Below are 20652 nucleotides of genomic sequence, written 5' to 3'. Positions count from 1 at the left end.
CCGTTTGCTTGAGGGCCTCAATGACCAATCATAAAAAGCTTAGTAGTTTCAAAACGGTGGAAACAAAGGAAAAAAAGAATAAACCCGCCACTATCCCGCCTTTTACGCACCTGTCACATCGAGATATGAATGAACAGAAGCAATCTTTGAAAACTGTGTTTCATTTTGAGTGAGCCAAGATCTTTATGCCATTGGACAAAAAGGAAATTTACTGACTTATTAGAATCGCACAACAAACTCATGTTTGCATCAAAATAATCAAACAACTCTTCATCAAAATACAGGAAAGAGAAATCAGACAGTTAAGGAGACTTGCCCTTTTCAACTCCAGCGGTAGAAGCATGGCTGTTCTCATTAGCTCCAGACAATACTTCCGCAGCGGGGCGCCAAGAGGGCTGGGGATCTGCTGCACGTGCCTTCAAGAACTCCTTAAAATGCTCCATCTTCTCAGCTGGGGAAGGAAAAACGCTCGCTGTTTCAAACTACTCCTTCACGGGGGTTGGGGGACGGGGGGTGCCGTCAACATCATTTCTCAGGGTGGAAGCTTTGAACCTCGGAGCTGGAAATAGTGCCGTAACCAAGCTGAGGCTGGTGTGGGCAGAGATGGGCCAGAATGCATCACATCTCAGCCTACTTTCCCAAGATCTTACTTGGCCCCTCTCACAAAGGGATGCCCAGGGACTGCATGCAGCACACTGGAGTTAGGAAATGGCAAAATGTTTAGGGAAGCTGAGAGGCTCGAAGGCGGGCAGGTAAGCGCAGGGGATTCCCCCAGGGGCTCCCCCGACATGCAGACTTGGAGACCCTCACCCGCAGCACGACGTTCCTTGTGCCTCTGCGCCAGGCTCAGGAGCGCGCTCTTCACGTGAAGCTGTACACGGGGCCTTCCGAAGACGCTGATTTCAACGGAGTCCCCGGATCGCACCGTGTTCACGGAAAGCAGGGCCTGGCTCATCCACTGTATCCTTGGAAGGATGTCTAGCTCCGGGCCTGACAAGGAGAGAGACACCCCTGGCTGTGGCATGGTCGAAGGGCGGAGGGGCTAGCAGGGAAGCGGAGGGCCAGGAGCGGGCACCACGGGGCAAACGTGGCCCAAGAACCTGGGCGCCAGAGGCAGAAGGCTGCTCTGCCGGCCTCCCTCGGGCTGGGGGCGGCCAGACCTCCTGCGCGCCCGGTCTGCTCACCGAAGACCTGGTCGGCCAGCCACGCCTCCAAGTAAAACACCAGCGGGTCTTCCAGGTCCTCCACGGGGAACCACCACGGCCGGACGAGAACCCGCGGCGGCAACATCAACAGCCCGTCGCCCTGGGCGGGCGCCGTCCGTTCTCCCTCCTGCGCCTGCGCAGCCCCTCCGGGGTCGCCCATGCCCGGGTCAGCGCCGGGGGAGCCCGGTGTGAGCCACTCTCGCGGGACTTGGGGAGGGGCGAGCCGGCCTTTATGCTCCTGGGGCCCCGCCCCTTCCGGTGCCCCCGCGCCCTGTTGCTGGGAAACACCCCGCCCCTTCCGGGACACCAGCTTCCCGGCTGATGTGGGGCACGTGGGTTTCCTCTTCCTCCGTGAGCTGGCATTTATCTGAGCCCCGGTGGCTCTCAGAGGCTCTCCGTGGTCGTCCCCACTGGTCAGATGACACTTAGTCCCAAGGCTCCCAACACAGCACGTGGCTGATGGCCTGCGTAGTTGGAGCTGGGGACCTGAGTGTGCGGCCATAATTGTCAGTGCCCGGGTGAAGTTTTCTCCGAGGCCGGCAGGTGGGTCAGGCCGAGGGCAGGCCCGTGGAGTCTACATCCTGGCTCTTCTGCAGTCTGTGATCTGTCCTCTGATTCTCTGGTTGGTTAGCAATTCAGAAGCAAACAGGTGTGTCATGATTTCAAATATAAACGCCATAGTTGGTCATTCTAGAAAAAGAGCCAGTGAAGACAATTCCTGTTTGTTTCCGATAATCCTCAGACAGCTAATATTGATGCACACTTCTCCCCAGTATGCTTAACTTTAACGTTAAAAATTTAAATTATAACAGGGGAGGGTATAGCTCAGTGGTAGAGTGTGTGCTAAGCATGTATGAGGCCCTGGGTTCAAATCCCCAGAATTTCTGTTAAATAAATAAATAACCCACCTAATTACCTCCCCCAAGACCCTCCCCCCAGTTTAAATTATGAAAGATTTCACCCATGCATGAAAGTTGTATAGCGGAGACTCATGCACCAACACCCTCCCGCTTAAAATGTTAACCATTTTCCCACATTTGCCTCACTTCTCTCTTCTTTAAAATAAATATCACTAAAGCATCTTTCCTTTCCCTCCCCACAGGGAATCATTGTACTGAAGTTGGTGTGTATCAGCCATGTATGTTCTTATATTTTCTCCAGTGCAGTTCTAGAAATAATATTTGACAGTTGTCTTAGAATAAATGGCATCTGATGGGCAATTTTGTTCTTACAATGAGTTATGATGTGGTTTTTTTTTTAATCCTTTAATTGGAGAGTTTCAGTCATTTACATAAAGGGGATATTTTTAATGGGCTGCATTTCCTCATTACACCATCTAGGCTCCAACGATTTATCTAGAGGAGATAATGAATCTAATTTTACCGGATATTTTCATTTCCTCAATATAATGCTAAAAATCAACATAATAATACATGCGTATTTTAAAACAAAACCTTGGGGCTATAAAGTATGCCTCAGTCTCTTAGTATTTTTTTTCAATTGTATGTATTTTGAATATCTCTAGTTTAAATTGAGTTTACCTTACCTTCTTTAAGGTGTCTTTTGTGCTTGTGTGTTTTGGAGGAGGGAGGTAATTAAGTATATTTATTTATCTTTTTTTAATTAAAGATAGATTTAGAGAGATACACACTACATAGCATGCAGGCTGTTTCAGAATGAGAGAGAAAGGTTATGAAATGTGGGGATTGGGTGCTCAGGTTAAAGTAAATGTAGGTACACAGTCCATAGACAGAATTCCTACCATCTTGGTATACGAGGGAGTGAAGGAGGCCACCAGGCATGGTGCTGCCTGCTTTTATGGGCTGGGGAGCTTCACGTGCCAACAAGTGGGGTATTTTTTTATCTTTTGATGGAGGTACTGGAGACTGAACCCTGGACATTGTACATGCTGAGCACGCACTCTCCCACTGAGCTATACCCTCCCCTAAGGTGTCTTTTGAGAAATAAAATTCTTAATTGTAATATAGTCAGCTACATAGGTCTTTACGGTAAGTGCATTCCTCGCTCTGCTTAAGAAATCTTCCCTGCCCTGCGGTCTAAAGACATTCACTGTCCTTTCCATTAAGAATGCTGGAGTTTCTATCTCGACGTTTAAATCCTTGAATCATCTGTGGTTAATTTACTTTTTCATTGAGCATCATGGAGGTATATAAGTTCAACTTTTTATAAATTGATAAATTTTTTTTGTTTGGACTACTCTTTTAGGATGCATCTCTAAAGTGAGGCCCCTTCAAATTATATACCTGGAAATTTTCAGACTCCTTTATGTAGCATGAGTTGGCCACAAGGCTGGTTTGTGGCTACCCAGTTCCACAAACACAGTGCCCCGCCCACAACACCCCATTCCCAGGAGGACCATCTCCCACCTTCCCGAGCCCTCCCTTCATTCCAAGCACTGGTGGGCCCAGCCAGCTCTGAGTTTGCAAGGGTTTCCACTGCTTTGACGCATTTCTTCTTACACCAGAACCCCTTGGTCTTGGGAGTGCGTGGGGAGAGGATGCTATTGATTCTTCCCCTAGAAACAAGTGTTTGGGCTTGCTCCACGAAAGGCAGGAGGCCACGTTTTGGAGTGTGAAGACCACAGACCTAATAAAACTGAGTCTAAAGTGGAGTGTTCTCGCCCTCAGCACACTGGGGCAGGACCCCGGGACTTCACTGCACAGGCGACCCCTGCAACTCCCAGGGACTCAGGAGTAATTCCTGACATTTAACAAAGAGGAGAATGAGATTCAGAAATTCATTATCTTCAAGGGTCATGATGGGGGCTCTAAAGTGGCCCCATGGTTCAAAGTCCTTGAAGGCCCTAAATCTGAACTTTTGCATCTACCCCAATTTCAAACTTCACATTGCATGCACTTCCTGGCCGCTCTGTAACAAACTGTGTGACCCCAGCTTCCAGCTCTAAAGCAACTTGTTTCATTCATTTAAAAATATGGGAGGAAGGGCGGGTATAGCCCAGTGGTAGAGTGTGTGCTCAGCATGCGCAGGGCCCTGGGTTCAATCCCCAGTAGTTCTGTTAAAAAACAAAACCAAGTAAAACCACATTGCTTTAAGTAATATGCAAGATCCACCCACTGAAGGCATGATTCCAATGATATATGGCTTCACTGACGGAGATGCAGCTGGCTTGGTGACATCTAATACCCCTCAGCTGGTTTTTATGGCCACTTCTAGGGCAGAGCTCTCAAGTTCAATCAAAACATGTGTGCTGTTCTTTTGCAACCACCAGTGTAATCAATTGAGGTAAAGGGCAGTGACTAAAACTAGCAAATGAAAGGTTATTAACTGGATATTCAAAAGGTCTGGAAGTTCTAGCCCATAGGTATGAATCACAAAGATGAAAATGTTCCTTTATAATCGAGACTTAAAGGACAGAGGCCACCTTAACTGAAGACTAAAATTAGCATCACTAATAATGGGGCAAATTGACTACTGGTTTGTCAATTCCATGAAAACAACAAATCAGACTATTTTATAAAGAGACTATCTTATTAATCTAAGTTATTCATATTTCAAACTCTAGATCAAAGACAGAGAAAGAACATTTTGAGGGGTCGGGGAGGGTATAGCTCAGTGGTAGAGTGCATGCTTAGCATGGATGTGGACTTGGGTTCAATCCTCAGTACTTCCATTTAAATAAATAAACAAATCTAATTACCACCCCACAGACAAGAAAATTTAAAAATTTATTTTAATTTAAAAAATTAAAAATTAAAAAAAGAAAATATTTCAAGAGAGTAGGGAAATTTTTAACATTGGCTATATGATAAGGTAGTATTTGATTATATGTTCTATCATATATAACTTCTATAATGTGTTTTTTATATAAGAAAATGTCCTTGTTTTGACAATATCTATGCAGTGTCGATATCTATAATTTACTTACAAATAGTTCAAAACTCCCCCAAATGAAATTTTATTTTCTGTCTATATATATAGTGCCAATGTGACAAACGTTTACAGTTGGTTCTCAGTAAAGGACATCCAGAATTCTTCTTAATTTTCTGTTGTTCTGAATGTTAATGAAAAGGAAAAGAAGGATTAGTGGATCAGGTAGCTGGTTAAAAAGGAAATTTTCAGAGGGAAAAAACATATAACCTACCCCTAGTGAGGACTTCCCTTATTATGCCTTCTAAACCATCCCACCCCCCACAAAGAGTCATATTCTTTCTTTGGCTGGAAGTTCGATATTGTATTTAAAGAAGTAGAAAGAGGGGCAAAGGAATTTGCGTCCAATTTAAGAGTCTTAGAGAGAAGCCTGCCTAACTCTACAAATGTATTTCAAACTCACAAAACTCTACAAAATTACAGGATAAACAACCAGGATTTGAATTTGGGGTTCAAAAATTACAACCATCAAAAAACTTTGACTTGAAAAGATGCATGCACCCGTGTTCATACTGTGTTTACAGTAGCCAAGACATGAAAGCAACTTAAATGCCCATTGACAGATGACTGGATAAAGAAGTTGTGGTATTTATACAATGGAATACTACTCGGCCATTAAAGAGAATAAAATAATGCCATTTGCAGCAATGTAGATGGACCTAGGGATTTTCATATTAAGTAAGATGAAGCAAATATCATGTGACATCACTTACACATGGAATTTTAAAAAATGATACAAATGACCTTATTTACAAAACACAAATAGACTCACAGATATAGAAAACCAACTATGGTTACCAAAAGGGAAAATTGGGTTGATAAATTAAGAATTTGTGATTAATAGATGCACACCACTATGTATAAAATGGAGAAACCATAAGGACCTACTGTATAACAGAGGGAACTATATTCAATATCTTGTAACAACTTACTACAGAAAAGAGTCTGAAAAAGAATATAAGTAACATATAACTGAATCACTTTGTTGTATATCTGAAACATTGTAAGTCAACTATACTTCAAAAATATATAAAATTTTTAAAAGGTAGAAGAAAAAAATGGTATGGGTTAAACAAAACACACCTGGAAGAATCACTAGGCCTGGGGAAACCAATCTACAGGGTGTTCGCCTGCCAGGCACGCCTGTATCCTCAGCCTCTGGGAAACAGCACGCTTCCAAAGGTGTGTGATGCCTCAGGTCTGATCCCGCCCTGCTTGCTCTCCGTCTCAGCTGCTGCCCACCCTTCAGAGGTGCATAACCCCTACTGGTTCCATCGCACGCTCTATCAAGTCTCTCCAAATTGATATACAACCTTAATGTGATTCCTATCAAAGTGCTGTCAAGATTCCCTTGTAGATATCAAGAAGGTTGTAATTTACATTTATAAAAACAAAGGAACTAAAATAGTGAAAACACTTTAGGAAAAAAAATGATCTGCCTGCCTAAATTTAATTATTATTATATAGCTATAGTAATCAAGATGATGCGGTATTGGTAAATTGAATGTAAAATGTAGAGGTATAAAACCTTTAGGAAAAAAAAACATAGGATGATATCTTTGGGAACACAGGCTGAGACATCCTGAGACGTGTCACCAAATGGTTGATATATACAAGAAAAATTGGACCTCATCTAAAGTAAAAACTTTAAAAAGAATTTTTTGACGAGGGTGGTACATAACTTTATTTCTTAATATATTTATTTTTAATGGAGGACCTTGGGGTTGAACTCAGAGTCTCGTGCATACTAATATTACACTCTCCCCTTGAGCTATACCCTCCCCTTAAAGTAAAATCTTTTGTTTCAGGAAAAGCCCTGTTAATCAGATGAACAGGCAAACTAAAGCTAGGAGAGAATTTTTATGAATCCCATACCCAACAAAAGTCTAATATCAAGAACACATAAAGAACTCTCAAAACTCAAGAGTGAAAAAAAAATCAAAACATTTAGAAAGTAAGCAAAAACTGCTTCAGTGAAGAAGCTGTGAAGATGGCTAATAAACACATGCGGAGCTGTTCCTCATCACATGCTATTAGGGAAATGCAGATTAAAGCCACACTGAGATATCAGTGCACAACTATCAGAATGTATAAAATAAAAAAAAAACAGGGACAATGCCAAAGTCGGGGAGGATTCAGAACAAGTAGATCACGCATGCATTGCTGGTGGAAGGTAAAATGGCACAGCAGCTTTGGAGACAATCTGAGAGTTCCTCAGCTGATTAAATATATAGTTACCATATGACCCAGCAATTCCTCTTCTAAGGATGCACCCAAGAGGAATGAAACATACATCCACACAAAAATCTGCACATGAATATTTATAGCAGATTTGCACATAATAGCCACAAGATGGAAACAACACATTTGTTTCAACAGGTGAATGGATAACTAAACGGTAATACATTTATACCATAGATTACTTGTCAGTAAAAATAAACTATTGATAGAAGCAACTACCTAAATGAATCTCCAAAGAATCATGCTGGTGAAAAAAAGGCCAATCGTCGAAGTCTACATGCTGTATAATTCCATGTATATAACATTCTTGAAATGACAAAGTTATGGAATTGGAAAACAGACTAGTGGTTAACAGAAATTTAAGAGGGGGTGGGGACCAGAAGGAAGTGGGTGCAGCTATAAAAGGGCAAATGAAGGACACTTGTGGTGAAAGAAATGTTCTGTTTCTTGACTGTATTGATGTCCACATCCTGATTGTAAAACTGTGCTACGGTTTTGCAAGACATTACCATCAGGGGAAAACTGAATAAAGGCATGTGGGAGCTCCGTGTTATAGCTACAACTACATATGAACCTACAATTGTCTTTAAAAGGTTCAATTTTTAAAAATCAGAATTTTAAAAATTTCAAAATTACTCCAATTGTAAGTCCTGATCTCAGAAACTCTCTTTAACTGCCATACCCCATTGTATTGTTTTGGTAGTGGAAGCTGGAGAGTGAAAAGACTTAACACAGAGTGGAAGTCCGAGCTAGAGCAATTAGACAAGAGAAAGAAATAAAAGGCAAGCAAATTGGGAAGGAAGATGGATCGCCACTGTCCACACAATTCTGTCTCTTGGAATTTTGATTTGTTGCAAAAGGTCCAGGTACATGTGTTCCAGAGTGTTCTCAGAATCATTAAAATAGTGAAAGATTAGAGCACATGCAAGTGTTCTTAGATGGCTATAGGGACAGGCAATCTTAAAAAAAAATGAGGTGGATTTAAGTATATTAAAAAACAAAAAATGCAATGAATATATTGAGTAAGAAACCCCGCTTCACAACTACACAACATTATCTATAAGAGATAAGCGAAGAGGCCCTACTGTACACCACAGGGAACTACATTCAATATCTTGTAACAAACCATAATGGGAAAGAACATGAAAATGAATATATGTGTGTATAACTGAATCTCAATGCTGTACACTGATACAACATTGTAAATCAACTATACTTCCATTAAAATAAACACACCTCTTCACTATTCTGTGTAGAGTATGATCGAGAAGAGCTGAGGGAAAGGTTTATATTGTCCCAGAATTTGGTTTGAGGCAATTGGAGACGAATGACCGTGCTGAGGAACGTCAGGGGGAAACGGCAAATCTAGGAGTCTGGGATTAGGCTGGACTTGATTTAATTTCACAGAAACCTGATGCCCGCACTGGCTTAACGTTCAGGGATATTTGTGAAGCAAAGAGATGAGTCTGTACTCCCTCACTTCCAGTATTTGGCTAACCCATTGACACGCTTGTATCCAGATCAGTTGTGTGCATCCTGCACTGTGCCCATTCTGTCATGCAACAAATGTTTATGGAGCACATCTGTGTGTCCAGCAGGGTTCCAAGTGCAGGGAACACAGCAGGTTAAAAAAAAAAAAAACCTGTGCTCATAGTCTGGGGCTCATAGAGCTGTGATAGGAGAAACTGAGAAGTAAGCAAAACTGACTTAAAAAACTGAGTTGGTTCGATAAGGTGTGATTTGGAGAAAATGAAAGCAATGAAGGAGGATGAAGTCATGATTTTAAATGCAGAGCCCAAGGAAGGTCTTCACGTGTCATGACGATGCTAGTGGTGGTGTGGGGACTGGGAGGAGGGCAAGCTGCCAACTAGTGAGGGGAAGGGAACAGTGCAGAGGCCCTGAAGGTAGAGCATGGGGACTGAGGGACAGCAGAGGGCGCTGGGACCAGAACGGAGTGGAGGGAACTCAAGAATGAGAAGGCGGACAACTCAAAGATGGGGAGGAGCCCACGCAAAAATCGCAGCTTTTGCTCAGAGAAACATAGGAGGCCGTGCAGAGTTTTAAGGGACACAGCTTAACTTCCCTTCAAGGGAATTCCTCCTGCCCTGATGCTGGAGAGGAATCTGAAGGGGGTGAGGGGAGAGAGGCTGCTACGCTGTCACCAACAGGAAGGTGGCAGCCCAGACCGCAGTGATAGCAGGGAGGTGGTAAAACGAGACTAGAATTTGAACAGAATGTGAATTTCCATCTAAGTGGGTTTGTTGAAAGGGTGGGTTGAGAGAGAGAGACAGAGGGAAAATTGTGGAAGGACTCCAAGGTTTATGGATGGAAATCCAGAAGGATGGCGTCACCATGAAGTGATGTGGAGATGACCACAGAAGTAGAAGGTGCGTGAACTGGGTCATAAGGACACTCGGAGGATTAATTAGAGGGAAGCCTGTGGGTGTGGAAAGGGGAGGCTGAGGTCATCAGCACGGAGATGTGATTGAAAGCAGGGAGGCTGCAGAGATCACCGAGGGAGTAAGTGGTAGCGGTTGGGAGAGGAGATGAGAAGCTGGCTCTTGGGTTCTCTGTAGTGGGGAGGGTTTGTGTGCAGGTTGGGGTGAGTGTGGCCCCCACTCTTCTCTTCCCCATGTTCCTCTGTGCCCTCAGCTCACCTGCCTGCCAAGGTGTCCCCAGACGGGGCACCCAGGCTGGCACCGCAGCCCAGGGGAGGGTGGGGAGGGAGTTCTGGGCCCATTTCATCAAGCTCCTTCCAAACCCTCATTTGGTGGCTCCCTTAGAAAGAAGGGAGGGAGATGGCAAAAATAGGAAGGAATCCTGCAATCTCTTACCAGAGCAAAGCTGCTCATGAAATTGGCATTTTAATTCAGAGACCAGGAAAGAAGTGTCAGTGTCCCTTCACTAAGGGGCAAGCCCCACCACTAGGCAGATTCTGGGGACGGTTCTCTGGCTTGTCCACTGGGAATTCCTCGTGTCCAGAAACATGGATACAGAGTTCGAGATCCAGTGCTGGCCGGACCCCTCTCTGCGGCCCCTTAGGGGACCAGCGCTGCAGGGGAGCCTGGGCCAGCACTCCTGGGAGGCGGCCACTGACTGCACGAGGCCCAAGCAGGGAAACAGGGAAAAGCAGTTGGAGGGCGGGGGTGGGGGCGGCTCATCCATGGGAGCTGACGATGGGGGGCAGTGGCATAGGAGCGGCCGGCCCGCTGGGCTCTGAGCTTTGCTCCTGGAGGTTTCGCCGGGGCTGCTGGCTCCCTGAGAACACGACCCCCGATCCAGAACAGTCTCTGTGGTGGGCGTGCTGCTGACAATACCCAGATGCAGCCGTAGTTTCAACAGCCTCCGCCACCTTCGTTGTCCTGGGCATCTGGGTCTCAGGATGACCAAGGAAATGCTTGTGGTGTTGGAAAGCCTGGGGGAACCTTTGCTCTGTTCATCTGCTGACTCGCGCCACCTTGAGTTCTGCAGACAAATGTTTTGTAACTTTTTAAATTTTAATTTATTATTTTCATTATTATTTAGTTTCATGGCTGCTACTGGAGTGGGCAGCTTTATATACCTGAAAAGCTAGCCGTGTGGTGGGGGAACGGTACAGCTCAAGTGGTAGAGCCATGCAGCCAAGAGGTCAGTACCTCCTCCAAGGGGAAATCAATAAAGAATCCTAATCATGTCTCCCTCATGAAACAAACAATACAAGCCAAACACGTGTGCTTTCGTATGGTCCACAGTCTGTCTCATCCTTTAACCGATGCTTTCATTCAAAATTATAGATTTCTTTGAAAGGTCAGTAACGCTGCTGTGAAGACTGGGGTGTGTGTATCTTTTGGAATTCATCTCTGTTTCTCTTGGCTCTTTGCCGAGGAGAGGAATGCCTGAGCCATAGGGTGGTTCAATGATGAAATTTTGGAGAAATCTCTGTGATCTTGCGCTTAGCACCTGCAGCAATTGGCTTTCGCACCGACAGTGTAGTAGCATTCTCTTCATTCACCATCCTGGCCAGCATTTGCTGTTTGTTTTCTTTTGAAGAATGGCCATGGCCATGCTGACAGATGTGAGATGATGTCTCCTGGGGATCTGGATTTGTGTTTCTCTGCTGTGAGCCACGTGGGGCAACTTTCCCAGTTCCTGGGCACATCTACATTTGTTCTTTGAGAAAACCTCTTGACTTGTTCTGTCCCTCTTTTAAATGGAGTGTTTGTTGGTTTGCTTTTGAATTGAAGGACAGTTGATTGCAAATGTTGTGTTGATTGCTGGTGGACAGCACGTATGGTCCTCGAGTCCAAGCTCAGTGAAACAAGTCAGACAGAGAAAGACCAGTCCTCAAAGAACAATTCCATGTGAAATCTTAAAAAAAAATGCAACCAGTTAGTGACTATGACAGAAAAGACGCAGACAACGATGTAGAGAAGAAAGTAGTGGTTACCAGTACGGAGAGTGAACAGGAGGGTCAAAATGGAGATAGAGGATGAAGAGGTAAAAACTCAGGTATAAAATCAGCTCCAAGGTTATATGGTACACCACAGGGAATGGGTTGTGATGATGAGAAGGATCAATGGAGTGTCATGTTTAATCACTGTGGATCGCCCTACTATACACCGTAATATGCCGTGCTGTACATCAACACTACATCAATTCTAGAAGTAGGATTTTGTGAAAGAAATGGTTCAATACATCATGTCAAACTCTGAAAAGGAAAGAAAGGTGCGGCTGCACCCCTGCCCTGCTGCGCCCCGCCCCGCTGCTCCTTCCCTGGCCAGCCACCCAGCGCAGGGGCGACACAGAGTTCTGGCTGCAGAGGCGGCACGCATCCCAGCCCCCCCAAGGAGGGAAGCGGGAGACCCAGATTCAGGGCGGGCGCTCTGGCGCTGAAAATGGCAAAGGCATCAGCATCCTGGGCACTCTCAGCTGCAGATGGAGTTGGATCCAGTGTTCAATCTGCAGAGCAAAAAACACTCCTTTCTGTGGCACCTGAAGAGGGCAGAGCTACAGGGGCACCCGGGCAAGGCCTCCCGTGAGGCGGCTGCCTACTGCACAAGGCCCAGCAGGAAAACGAGGAAGACCAGGTGGAGCGCGGAGGTGGGGCCACTGGGCCATGGCCGTCGGTGACCGGGGGCTCTGGGTTGCTCCTTGGGGACTCTGCTGGACTTCTGGCTCCCGGAGGGCAGGACCCCCAGTCCGGACCAGTCCCGGCGGCAGGCGTGCCGAGCAAGGATACCCAGACGCCGCTGCAGTGTCAGCAGCCTGGGCCACCACGTGTCTCCGCACGACCTAGGAAATGCTTGTCGCTGTTGAAAGCCTGGTGGAATCTGTACTGTGTTCATCTGCTGACTCGCGCCACATAGAGTTTCACGGACAAAAGTTTTTTTTTTTAACTTTAAAAATTTTTTTTTATTTTTTGATTGCATGCCTACTATTGCAGAAGGCTGTGTTAGAGATCTGAAAATCAAGATGTATGGTGGGGGAAGGGTGCAGCTCTAGTTGTAGGGCACATGCCCAGCACCCCAGAGGTCAGTGGTTCAATCCCCAGTACCTCCTACCAGGGCAATTCAGTGAAGGAACCTAATTACCTCCCCATCATAAAACAAACAATTCAAAGAAAAATGTGTTGTTTCTTGCGGTCCACAGATCTTTCTCATCCTGTAACCAATGCTTGCATTCAAAATCTTAGATCGCATTGAAATGTCACGAGTGCTGATGTGAACAGCGGGTTATACCTACCTTTTTGAATTAATCTCTTTGCTTTTCTTGTCTCTATGCTGAGAAGTGGAATACCTGGGCCAAAGGGTGGTTCAATGGTTAGGTTTTGGAGAAACCGCCATACTCTTGTGCCATAGCGCCTGCAATGATTGGCTTTTCCAACAACAGTGTAGACAGATTCCCTCTACTCCACATCCTTAACAACATTTGCTGTTTCTTTTCTGCTGGAGAATGCCCATTCTCACAGCTTTGGGGTAATATCTCCTGGGGATTTGGGTTTCCATTTCTCTTCTGTGAGCGATGTTGAGCACCGTTTCCTGATCCTGGGGGCCATCAGCACTTCTTCTTTGAGGAAAGGTTCTGTTGAGTTGTTTGTCCCTAGTTTAAATGGGGTGATTTTTGGTTTGCATTTGAATTGAAGGACAGTTGATTGGAAATGCTGCATCAGGTTCTGGCGGGCAGCACGCATGTTCCTAGGGGACATTATGTGCAGTGAAACAAGCCAGGCAGTGTAAAATCAATCTTCTAAGATGTCATTTCCATGTGGAATCCTAAAAAAAATCAACCACTTAGTGGCAATGACAGGAAAGAGTCAGACACCGATGTAGAAAAGGAACTGGTGGTTACCAGTGGGGAGAGATAATGGGGAGGGGCTAGATGCAGGTGGAGGCTGAAGAGGTAATTTCTCAGGTATAAATCCAGATTTAAGCCTGTATCGTACACCATGGGGAATGGAGACAATAGTTGATAAGAATGATCAATGGAGTGTCATCTTTAAACGTTGTGGATCTCTCTATTGTACACAATAATATGTCATGTTGTACATCAACTGTAGTCAGTGCATAAAGTACGATATTGTAAAAGAAATGGGCCAAACCATCATGTCAAAAACAGAAAAGAAAACAGTCGTGGCCCCATCCCTGCCCCGTCATGCACCCCCTTCTTCCCTGCGTAGCCACCTAGCCCAGAAGAGACATAGCGCTCTGGCTGTGGCGGTGGCACCCAGCCCTAGCACGCCACACGGGGACAGCACAAGAGCCTGAGCCCCGGGCCGGCAGGCTGGCGCTGAAGGTGGCACAGGCGCCGGCCTCACCAGCCCAGCACTGTCAGTTCCAAGTGCAGCTGGATCCAGATTTCGAGCCCCAGTGCCGGCCATGCTCCTCTCTGCAGCCACTGAAGAGGCCAGAGCTCCAGGAGAGCTGGATCAAGCCCTCCTGGGAGGCGGCTACTGACTGCAGGATGCCAGAGAAGGAAAAAGAGAAACAGCGTGCAGAGGGCAGATGTAGGGCCGGCTTGGCCACGGCAGTCAGCGACCGGTGGAAGTGGAGGCTGCTGGGCTGGCCCGCTGGGCTCCGGGATGCACCTTGAGGACTCACCTGGGCTGCTGGCTTCTGGAGGGCAGGACACCTGGTCTGGACCTGACCCTGTGGCAGGCGCGCTGAGCGAGGATACCCAGACGTCGCTGCAGCTTCAGCAGCCTCTGCCACCCTGGCTCGCCTGTGCATCTTGGTCGCAGGGTGACCGAGGAAATGCTTGTCGTGGTGGAAAGCCTGGGGTAACCTGTGTTCTGCTCATCTGCTGACTCGCGCTACCTTGAGGTCCATGGACAAACTTTTATTTTATTGCTATTGTTGTTTTGTTTTCATACCTACTTTGAAGAGGGCAGTTTAAAATACCTGAAAAGCAAGCCGTGTGGTGTGGAAAGGGGGCAGCTTAAATGGTAGAGTGCATGCTCAGCACCCACGAGTTCAGGGGTTCAATCCCCAGTACCTCCTCCAAGAGGAAATCAAGGGAAAAACGTCCCCCTCATAAGACAAACAATACAAGCCAGAAACTAGTGCTTTCACGTGGTCCACAGGTCTGTCTTACCCTTTAACCAACACTTACATTCAAAATCTTAGATTTCATTGAAAGGTCAGTAAGGCTGCTGGGAACAGTGGGGTGTACGCATGGATCATTTGCAATTGATCTCTTTGTTTTTCTTGGGCCTATGCCGAGGAGTGGAATGAATGCACCAGAGGGTGGGTCAATGCTTAGATTTTGGAAAAACATTTCTATTCTTGTGCAAAGCGCCTGCACCGCTTGGCTTTCCCACCAACAGTGTACAAGTGTTTCCTTTGCTCAAGACAGCATCTGTTTCTGTGTTCTTGTGGAGAATGGCCACCTGACAGCTGTGAGATTGTATCTCCAGGGGACTTGGATTTGCTCTCTCCCTGCTATGGATGATGACGTGTAACTTTTCATGTTCCTGGGGGCGATCGGCACTTCTTCTTTGGGATAAAAGTCTGTTGCGTGCCCCTCGTTTAATAGGGGTGTTTGTTGGTTTGCATTTGAATTGAAGGTCAGTTGATTAGAAATGTATCGGTTTCCAGTGCACAGCACACATGGTCTTGGGGTCATTACACTTCATGAAATAAGTCAGACAGAGAAAGAACAATCCTCTAAGATATTAATTCCACGTGAAATCTTTAAAAAAGGCATCCACTTAGTGATTAGGAAAGAAAAGAAAAAGACACTAATGCAGAGAATAAACTAGTGGTTACCGGTGGGGAGAGGGAAGAGGAAGGGGCAAGATGGCAGTGTAGGGTGGAGAGGTACGGTTTCTCAGGCATAGAATCAGCTACAAGAAGGTATTGTACACCATGCTGGATGGAGCCCATATTTGATAAGAATGATCAATGGAATGTCACTTTTAAATATTGTGAATAACTCTATTGTACACCATGTTATGTGATGTTGGACATCAAATCTACGTCAATTTAAAAACTATGCTATCGTAAAGAAATGGGTCAATGCATCATGTCAAAAACAAAAGAAAAGAAAGGCATGGCCACAACCCTGCCCTGCAGCACCCCCACTGCCCCGTCTTCCCTGGCCAGCCACCCAGCCCGGGAAGACACAGAGCTGTGGCCGTGGTGGCAGCACCCATCGCTCCATGCAGCAAGGGGAGGGCTGGAAATCCCATGCCCTGGGCCGGCAGGCTGATGCCAAAAATGGCACAGGCTTCACTCTCGGTTGAAAGTGCAGCTGGATACAGATTTTCATCCCCAGTCCATCCCCAGAGCCCTAGGGTAGCCCGGCCAAGCCCCCTGGGAGGCAGCTGGCTACTGCAGGATGCCAGAGCAGAAACAAGGTGGAGGGCGGCTGTTGGGCCAGCCTGGCCTCAGCAGTAAGTGACCCGCAGCCGTGTGAGCTCGGGGATGACCCCCTTGGTTTTGGGTGGCTCCTTGAGGACCCACCCAGGCTGCTGGCTCCCAGAGGGCAGGATTCATGGTTTGGACCAGACCCTCTGGTGGACGTGGTGCTGTGAGAGTCGGATTGGGCAGCCACCAGCCCGCCTTGTGGCTATTGCTACATGCAGGAGCCTGACAACTTTCAGGGATATGATGTGGCGAGGCCTCATGCTGGAGATGAATCCTTAAGAGAATGGCTCAAGGAAAAAAATGATCAATTCATAAAAAGATGAAATTATATCCCTACGTTATGCTCAGTTAAAAATAATACAATAAACTCAGATGATTCAAGGATTTAAGCATTAAGATACAAACTCCAGCATTCCTAGTGGAAAGGATAGTGAATGTCTTTAGACCTCAGGGCAGGGAAGATTTCTTAAGCAGGACAAGGAATGCACTTACCATAAAGACTGATGAATCTGATTATATTAAATTTAAGAATTTTCACCTCAGAAGAAACCTTGGGAGAGTTTATAGCTCACTGGTAGAGCGCATGCTCAGCATGCACAAGGTCCTGGGTTCAATCCCCAGTGCCTCCATTAAAAGAGAAATAAATATTGCACTTGTAGGTACATGCAGATTCTGAGCCCATAGAAGTTGACAACTCTCGCTCCCTCGTCTTCCAAGACAACACACGCTCTGTCTATGGAGAGTGTATGTACATTTGCTGTAACCTGAGTACCCAGCCCCTGCATCTCATGGCCTTTCTCTCGCCTTCTGGAACAGCCTGCACTCTGTGTATCTCTCCAAATCTGTCTTTAATCAAAAAAAACAAATAAATAAATTAACCTAATTACCTCCCTCCCCCAAAACACACAAGCACAAAAGGCACGTTAAAGAAGGTGAAAAGCAATTTAAAGTAGGGGATATTCACAATACATACAATTCAGAAAAATCAGTAAGAGACTGAGACTTCCTTTATATCCCCACGACTTTTCTTCACAATAAGCATGCATTATTATGTTGACTTTTTAACATTAAATTGAAGAAATAAAAATATCCAGTGAAGTTAGATTCAGTATCTCCTCTCAGATAGTTGTTGGAGACTAGACGATGTAATGAGGGAATTCAGCAGGTTGAAATTGTCCCCTTTACGTACATGACTGAAACTCTCCATTTAAAAGATTAAAAAAAAACCAGATCATAACTAATTATAAGAACAAAATTGTTTGCATGTAAGGTGTGATTTATTCTAAAACAACTGCCAAATAATATGTCTAGAACTACGCTGGAGATGGTATAAGAACATACATGGGCGATACCCGCCAACTTCAGAGCAATGATTACCTGTGTGGAGGGAAAGGAAAGATGCTTCAGGAATGTCTATTTTAAAGAAGAAAGAAGAGAGGCAAATGTGGGAAAATGCTAACGTTTATTAAGTGGAAGGGTGGTGTTGCATGGGTCTTTGTCATACAACATTTTTGAATGTGTGAAATCTTTCATAATTGAAATTGTTGGAGGTTCCGGGGGGAGGTAATTAGGCTGGTTATTTATTTACTTAACAGAAGTCCAGGGGATTTGAACCCAGGGCCTCGTGCATGCATAGCACGCACTCTGCCACTGAGATATATCCTCCCCCTTCATAATTTAAATTCTTACTTTAAAACTAAGCACACTGGGAAGAAGTGTGCACAAACACTACTTGTCTGAGGATGTTGGAAACAAATGGAATTTGTCTGCACTGGCTCATTTTCTGGAATGACCACCTATGACGTCTGTAGTTGAAAACATGACAGACCTGTTTGAGTGATTGTGAATTGGTAACAAACCAGAGAGAATCAGAAGACAGATCACAGACTGCAGAAGAGCCAGGATGTAGACTCCACGGGCCTGCCCTCGGCCTGACCCACCTGCCGACCTCGCAGAAACCATCACCTGGGCACTGACCTTGACTGCCGCCCACTCAGGTCCCCAATTCCAACTACGCAGGCCATCAGCCATGTGCTGTGTTGGGAGCCTTTGGGACTAAGTGTCACCTGACCAGTGGGGATGACCGCAGAGGAACTCTGAGACACACGGGGGCTCAGATGAAAGCCAGCTCAAGGTGGAAGAGGAAACCACAGTCCCCTGCATCATCAGGGAAGCTGGCAGCAGGCCCAGGAGCACCGGAAGGGTTGGGGCCCCAGAAGCAACGAAGGGCCCGCTTCCCACCTCCCCAAGTCAAGCTACACTGGCTCGCACCTGGCTCACCTGCCACTGATCCGAGCATGGGCGACCACGCAGCTGCTTCAGGGGACTGAGGTGGAGAAAAGATGCCGCCTGCCCAGGGTGACAGGCTACTGAAGTTGTCACAGTGCGTTCTCATCCAGCTGTGGTGGTTTCCTGCAAAGGAACTAAAAAATCTGTTGGAGGCATGGCTGGCTGACAAGATCTTCATGAGCAGACTGGGCATGCAGGTGGTCTGGCTGCCTCCAGTCTGACAGAAGCCAGCATAGCAACCCTCTAATCTGGTCCCCAGGTTCATGGGCCACACTTGACACAGGGGTGCCCGCTCCCAGCCCTCCCCTTCCAGGCTAGTTCATCTGCCTTTTGAACATATCAACACTCAGGGTCTATATTTTCTTGTTTCGGCCCAGACCTAGACATCGCTCCAGAAATAGATTTGTTTGAGTCAGGCCCTGATGAGCTCATAGCTGATGCCAATAGTTCTGCTCAGAGGCGCTCCCTTTTAAGCTGTGCTCTGGCCGCTGAGTAGCAAATAGTGTGCCTGTGTTTCCTTCTTGTTGTGGAGCATCCCACCACACACATGGGAGGGTGTTCCAACAGGTAATCCAAGGCGATGGGCATTCATCCTGCTGTTTGGTGCTGGGATTCACCACAAAGAGCCAGGGTCCTGGGCAGCCGTGCACTGGAAGGCATCCTGTTGCCCAGAAGCTGAGCCCACCCCCCACAGGTGTCCTGCATGGCCAGCTAGCTTTTCCATTACCCATTACAATGTTGCAACCAGTCTGCGCAAAGCAACTGCCACCCATCGCTGCTTCCCCTTTCTGCTCAGGGGGCAGAATTCTGGGAGGGAAGTTTGGCAAGCGCTCCGTGGCTTTGGACCCAAAGTTTTAGTTGATTTAACTCAGCCCCTTAGCAGTAATGGGTTCTAGACGTTCATAAGGATTTTAAACACACATATAAACAAATCTTTGATTACATGCGATATTGAATGTCATTCCCTTTTGCTTTACATTTTTGTAAAATGCTTTGTTATTTTTTTCCTTATTTACTCCTACCATTACTTCTTTCAGCTCTGAAGATAAGGATTTTTATTATCTATATACGCTTTTGTGAGAAATAATGGTCCATTATAATCAATACTTTCCCCTCCTTTCCTTCTCACATTTTATGCACATGAAATTTTTTTTACTGTATGTAGTTAAACCAATGATGGTTTCTGTGTGATTTTTCCCTCATCCCCACCTTCTTCATTTAAGCTTAGTCACTCTTGCTTTTTCACCCTGTGAGGAAATTTGATAAGTATCTACAGGTGTCCCCTGATGGGATTTATTTTTACAAAAGTGTTGAACATTTTGGACTGTTCAACTCTTGGAGGAAGAGGGTTATGCTTAAAACTTATCCCAATTTTCCAAAAATTTCCCAAACTAAGTTCCTAAGTGATCCTGTACTCTTTCTGTCTTTCAAACACATTAACATGTTGAAGTGCCAACCCCCAATACCTCAGGTGACTGAATTAGGAGAGAGTGTCTTTAAAGGGGTAATTATGTTAAAATGAAGTCATGTCTGTGGGCCATTCTCCAGTATGGCTGTTTTTCTTTTCTTTTTTTTTTTTTTATAAGAAGGGGAAATATGGGCACAGGGATGTGCATGCACAGAAGGAAGACTATGTGAGGACACAGGGAGAAATTCGCCATCTGCATTTCAACGAGAGAGGCCAACCTGCTGACACCTTGCTCTTGGGTCTCCATCCTCCAGAACTTTCAGAAAATAAACACGTGTTGTTTAAGACACTGAGTTTGGGAGTTTGTTACAGCAGCCCTGCAAAACAAATGCAACATTCAATGTGCTTTTTTTCCCGTGTTCCCTTTCATCGGCGCGCCCAAACTCTATCTTTGCTGCTTTATAACATTTTAATATCTAAAAAGGGTAGTTGCTCTGTGGTTATAACTTTCAGAAATTGGGGTAGTGTTAGCTATGTATTTACTGCATCACATACCAGGCCCTGTGCCAAGTGCCTAAATAGGATGCTTGGAGCGTAAGTAAGTTGCTGAAGTCTCAGAGCTTGCGCATGGGGATGCGGTGAGATTTGAACCCAGACGTTGACTCTAGGGTCTGACCTCTACACTATACTTTCCCACGTGCTTTTATTTGTCTCCACAGCAGAATTTAGGCCCCTTTTAATTGCTTTTTTTTTAAGA

At 45.7% G+C, this 20652-nt stretch overlaps 1 protein-coding gene across 1 annotated transcript; it reads right to left on the bottom strand.

Annotated features, from left to right (window-relative positions):
- Positions 1-206: 206 nt before the first annotated feature.
- On the bottom strand, positions 207-1420 carry LOC140691696 (oocyte-expressed protein homolog). Its single transcript, XM_072955551.1, has 3 exons — positions 1185-1420; positions 811-990; positions 207-451 (listed from the first exon to the last, which is right to left on the bottom strand). The coding sequence occupies exons 1-3, from the start codon at positions 1363-1365 to the stop codon at positions 303-305; spliced, it is 510 nt and encodes a 169-aa protein (XP_072811652.1). The 5' UTR covers positions 1366-1420; the 3' UTR covers positions 207-302.
- Between the last annotated feature and the right edge of the window lie 19232 nt (positions 1421-20652).

This window comes from Vicugna pacos, chromosome 36 (assembly GCF_048564905.1).
Source record: "Vicugna pacos chromosome 36, VicPac4, whole genome shotgun sequence".
Lineage (NCBI taxonomy): Eukaryota > Metazoa > Chordata > Mammalia > Artiodactyla > Camelidae > Vicugna > Vicugna pacos.
The sequence above is the reverse complement of the archived record's forward strand: the minus strand, read 5'-3'. Positions and strand labels throughout refer to the sequence as shown.

Bases quoted from the DNA above. Each gene is read 5' to 3' on its own strand.
- LOC140691696 (XM_072955551.1), bottom strand. From the start codon at position 1,365: ATGGGCGACCCCGGAGGGGCTGCGCAGGCGCAGGAGGGAGAACGGACG. The intron at 991-1,184 runs GTGAGCAGACCG...TCTCCTTGTCAG, and splicing joins GCTGGCCGACCAGGTCTTCG to GCCCGGAGCTAGACATCCTT. The intron at 452-810 runs GTGAGGGTCTCC...TTCCTTCCCCAG, and splicing joins CAAGGAACGTCGTGCTGCGG to CTGAGAAGATGGAGCATTTT.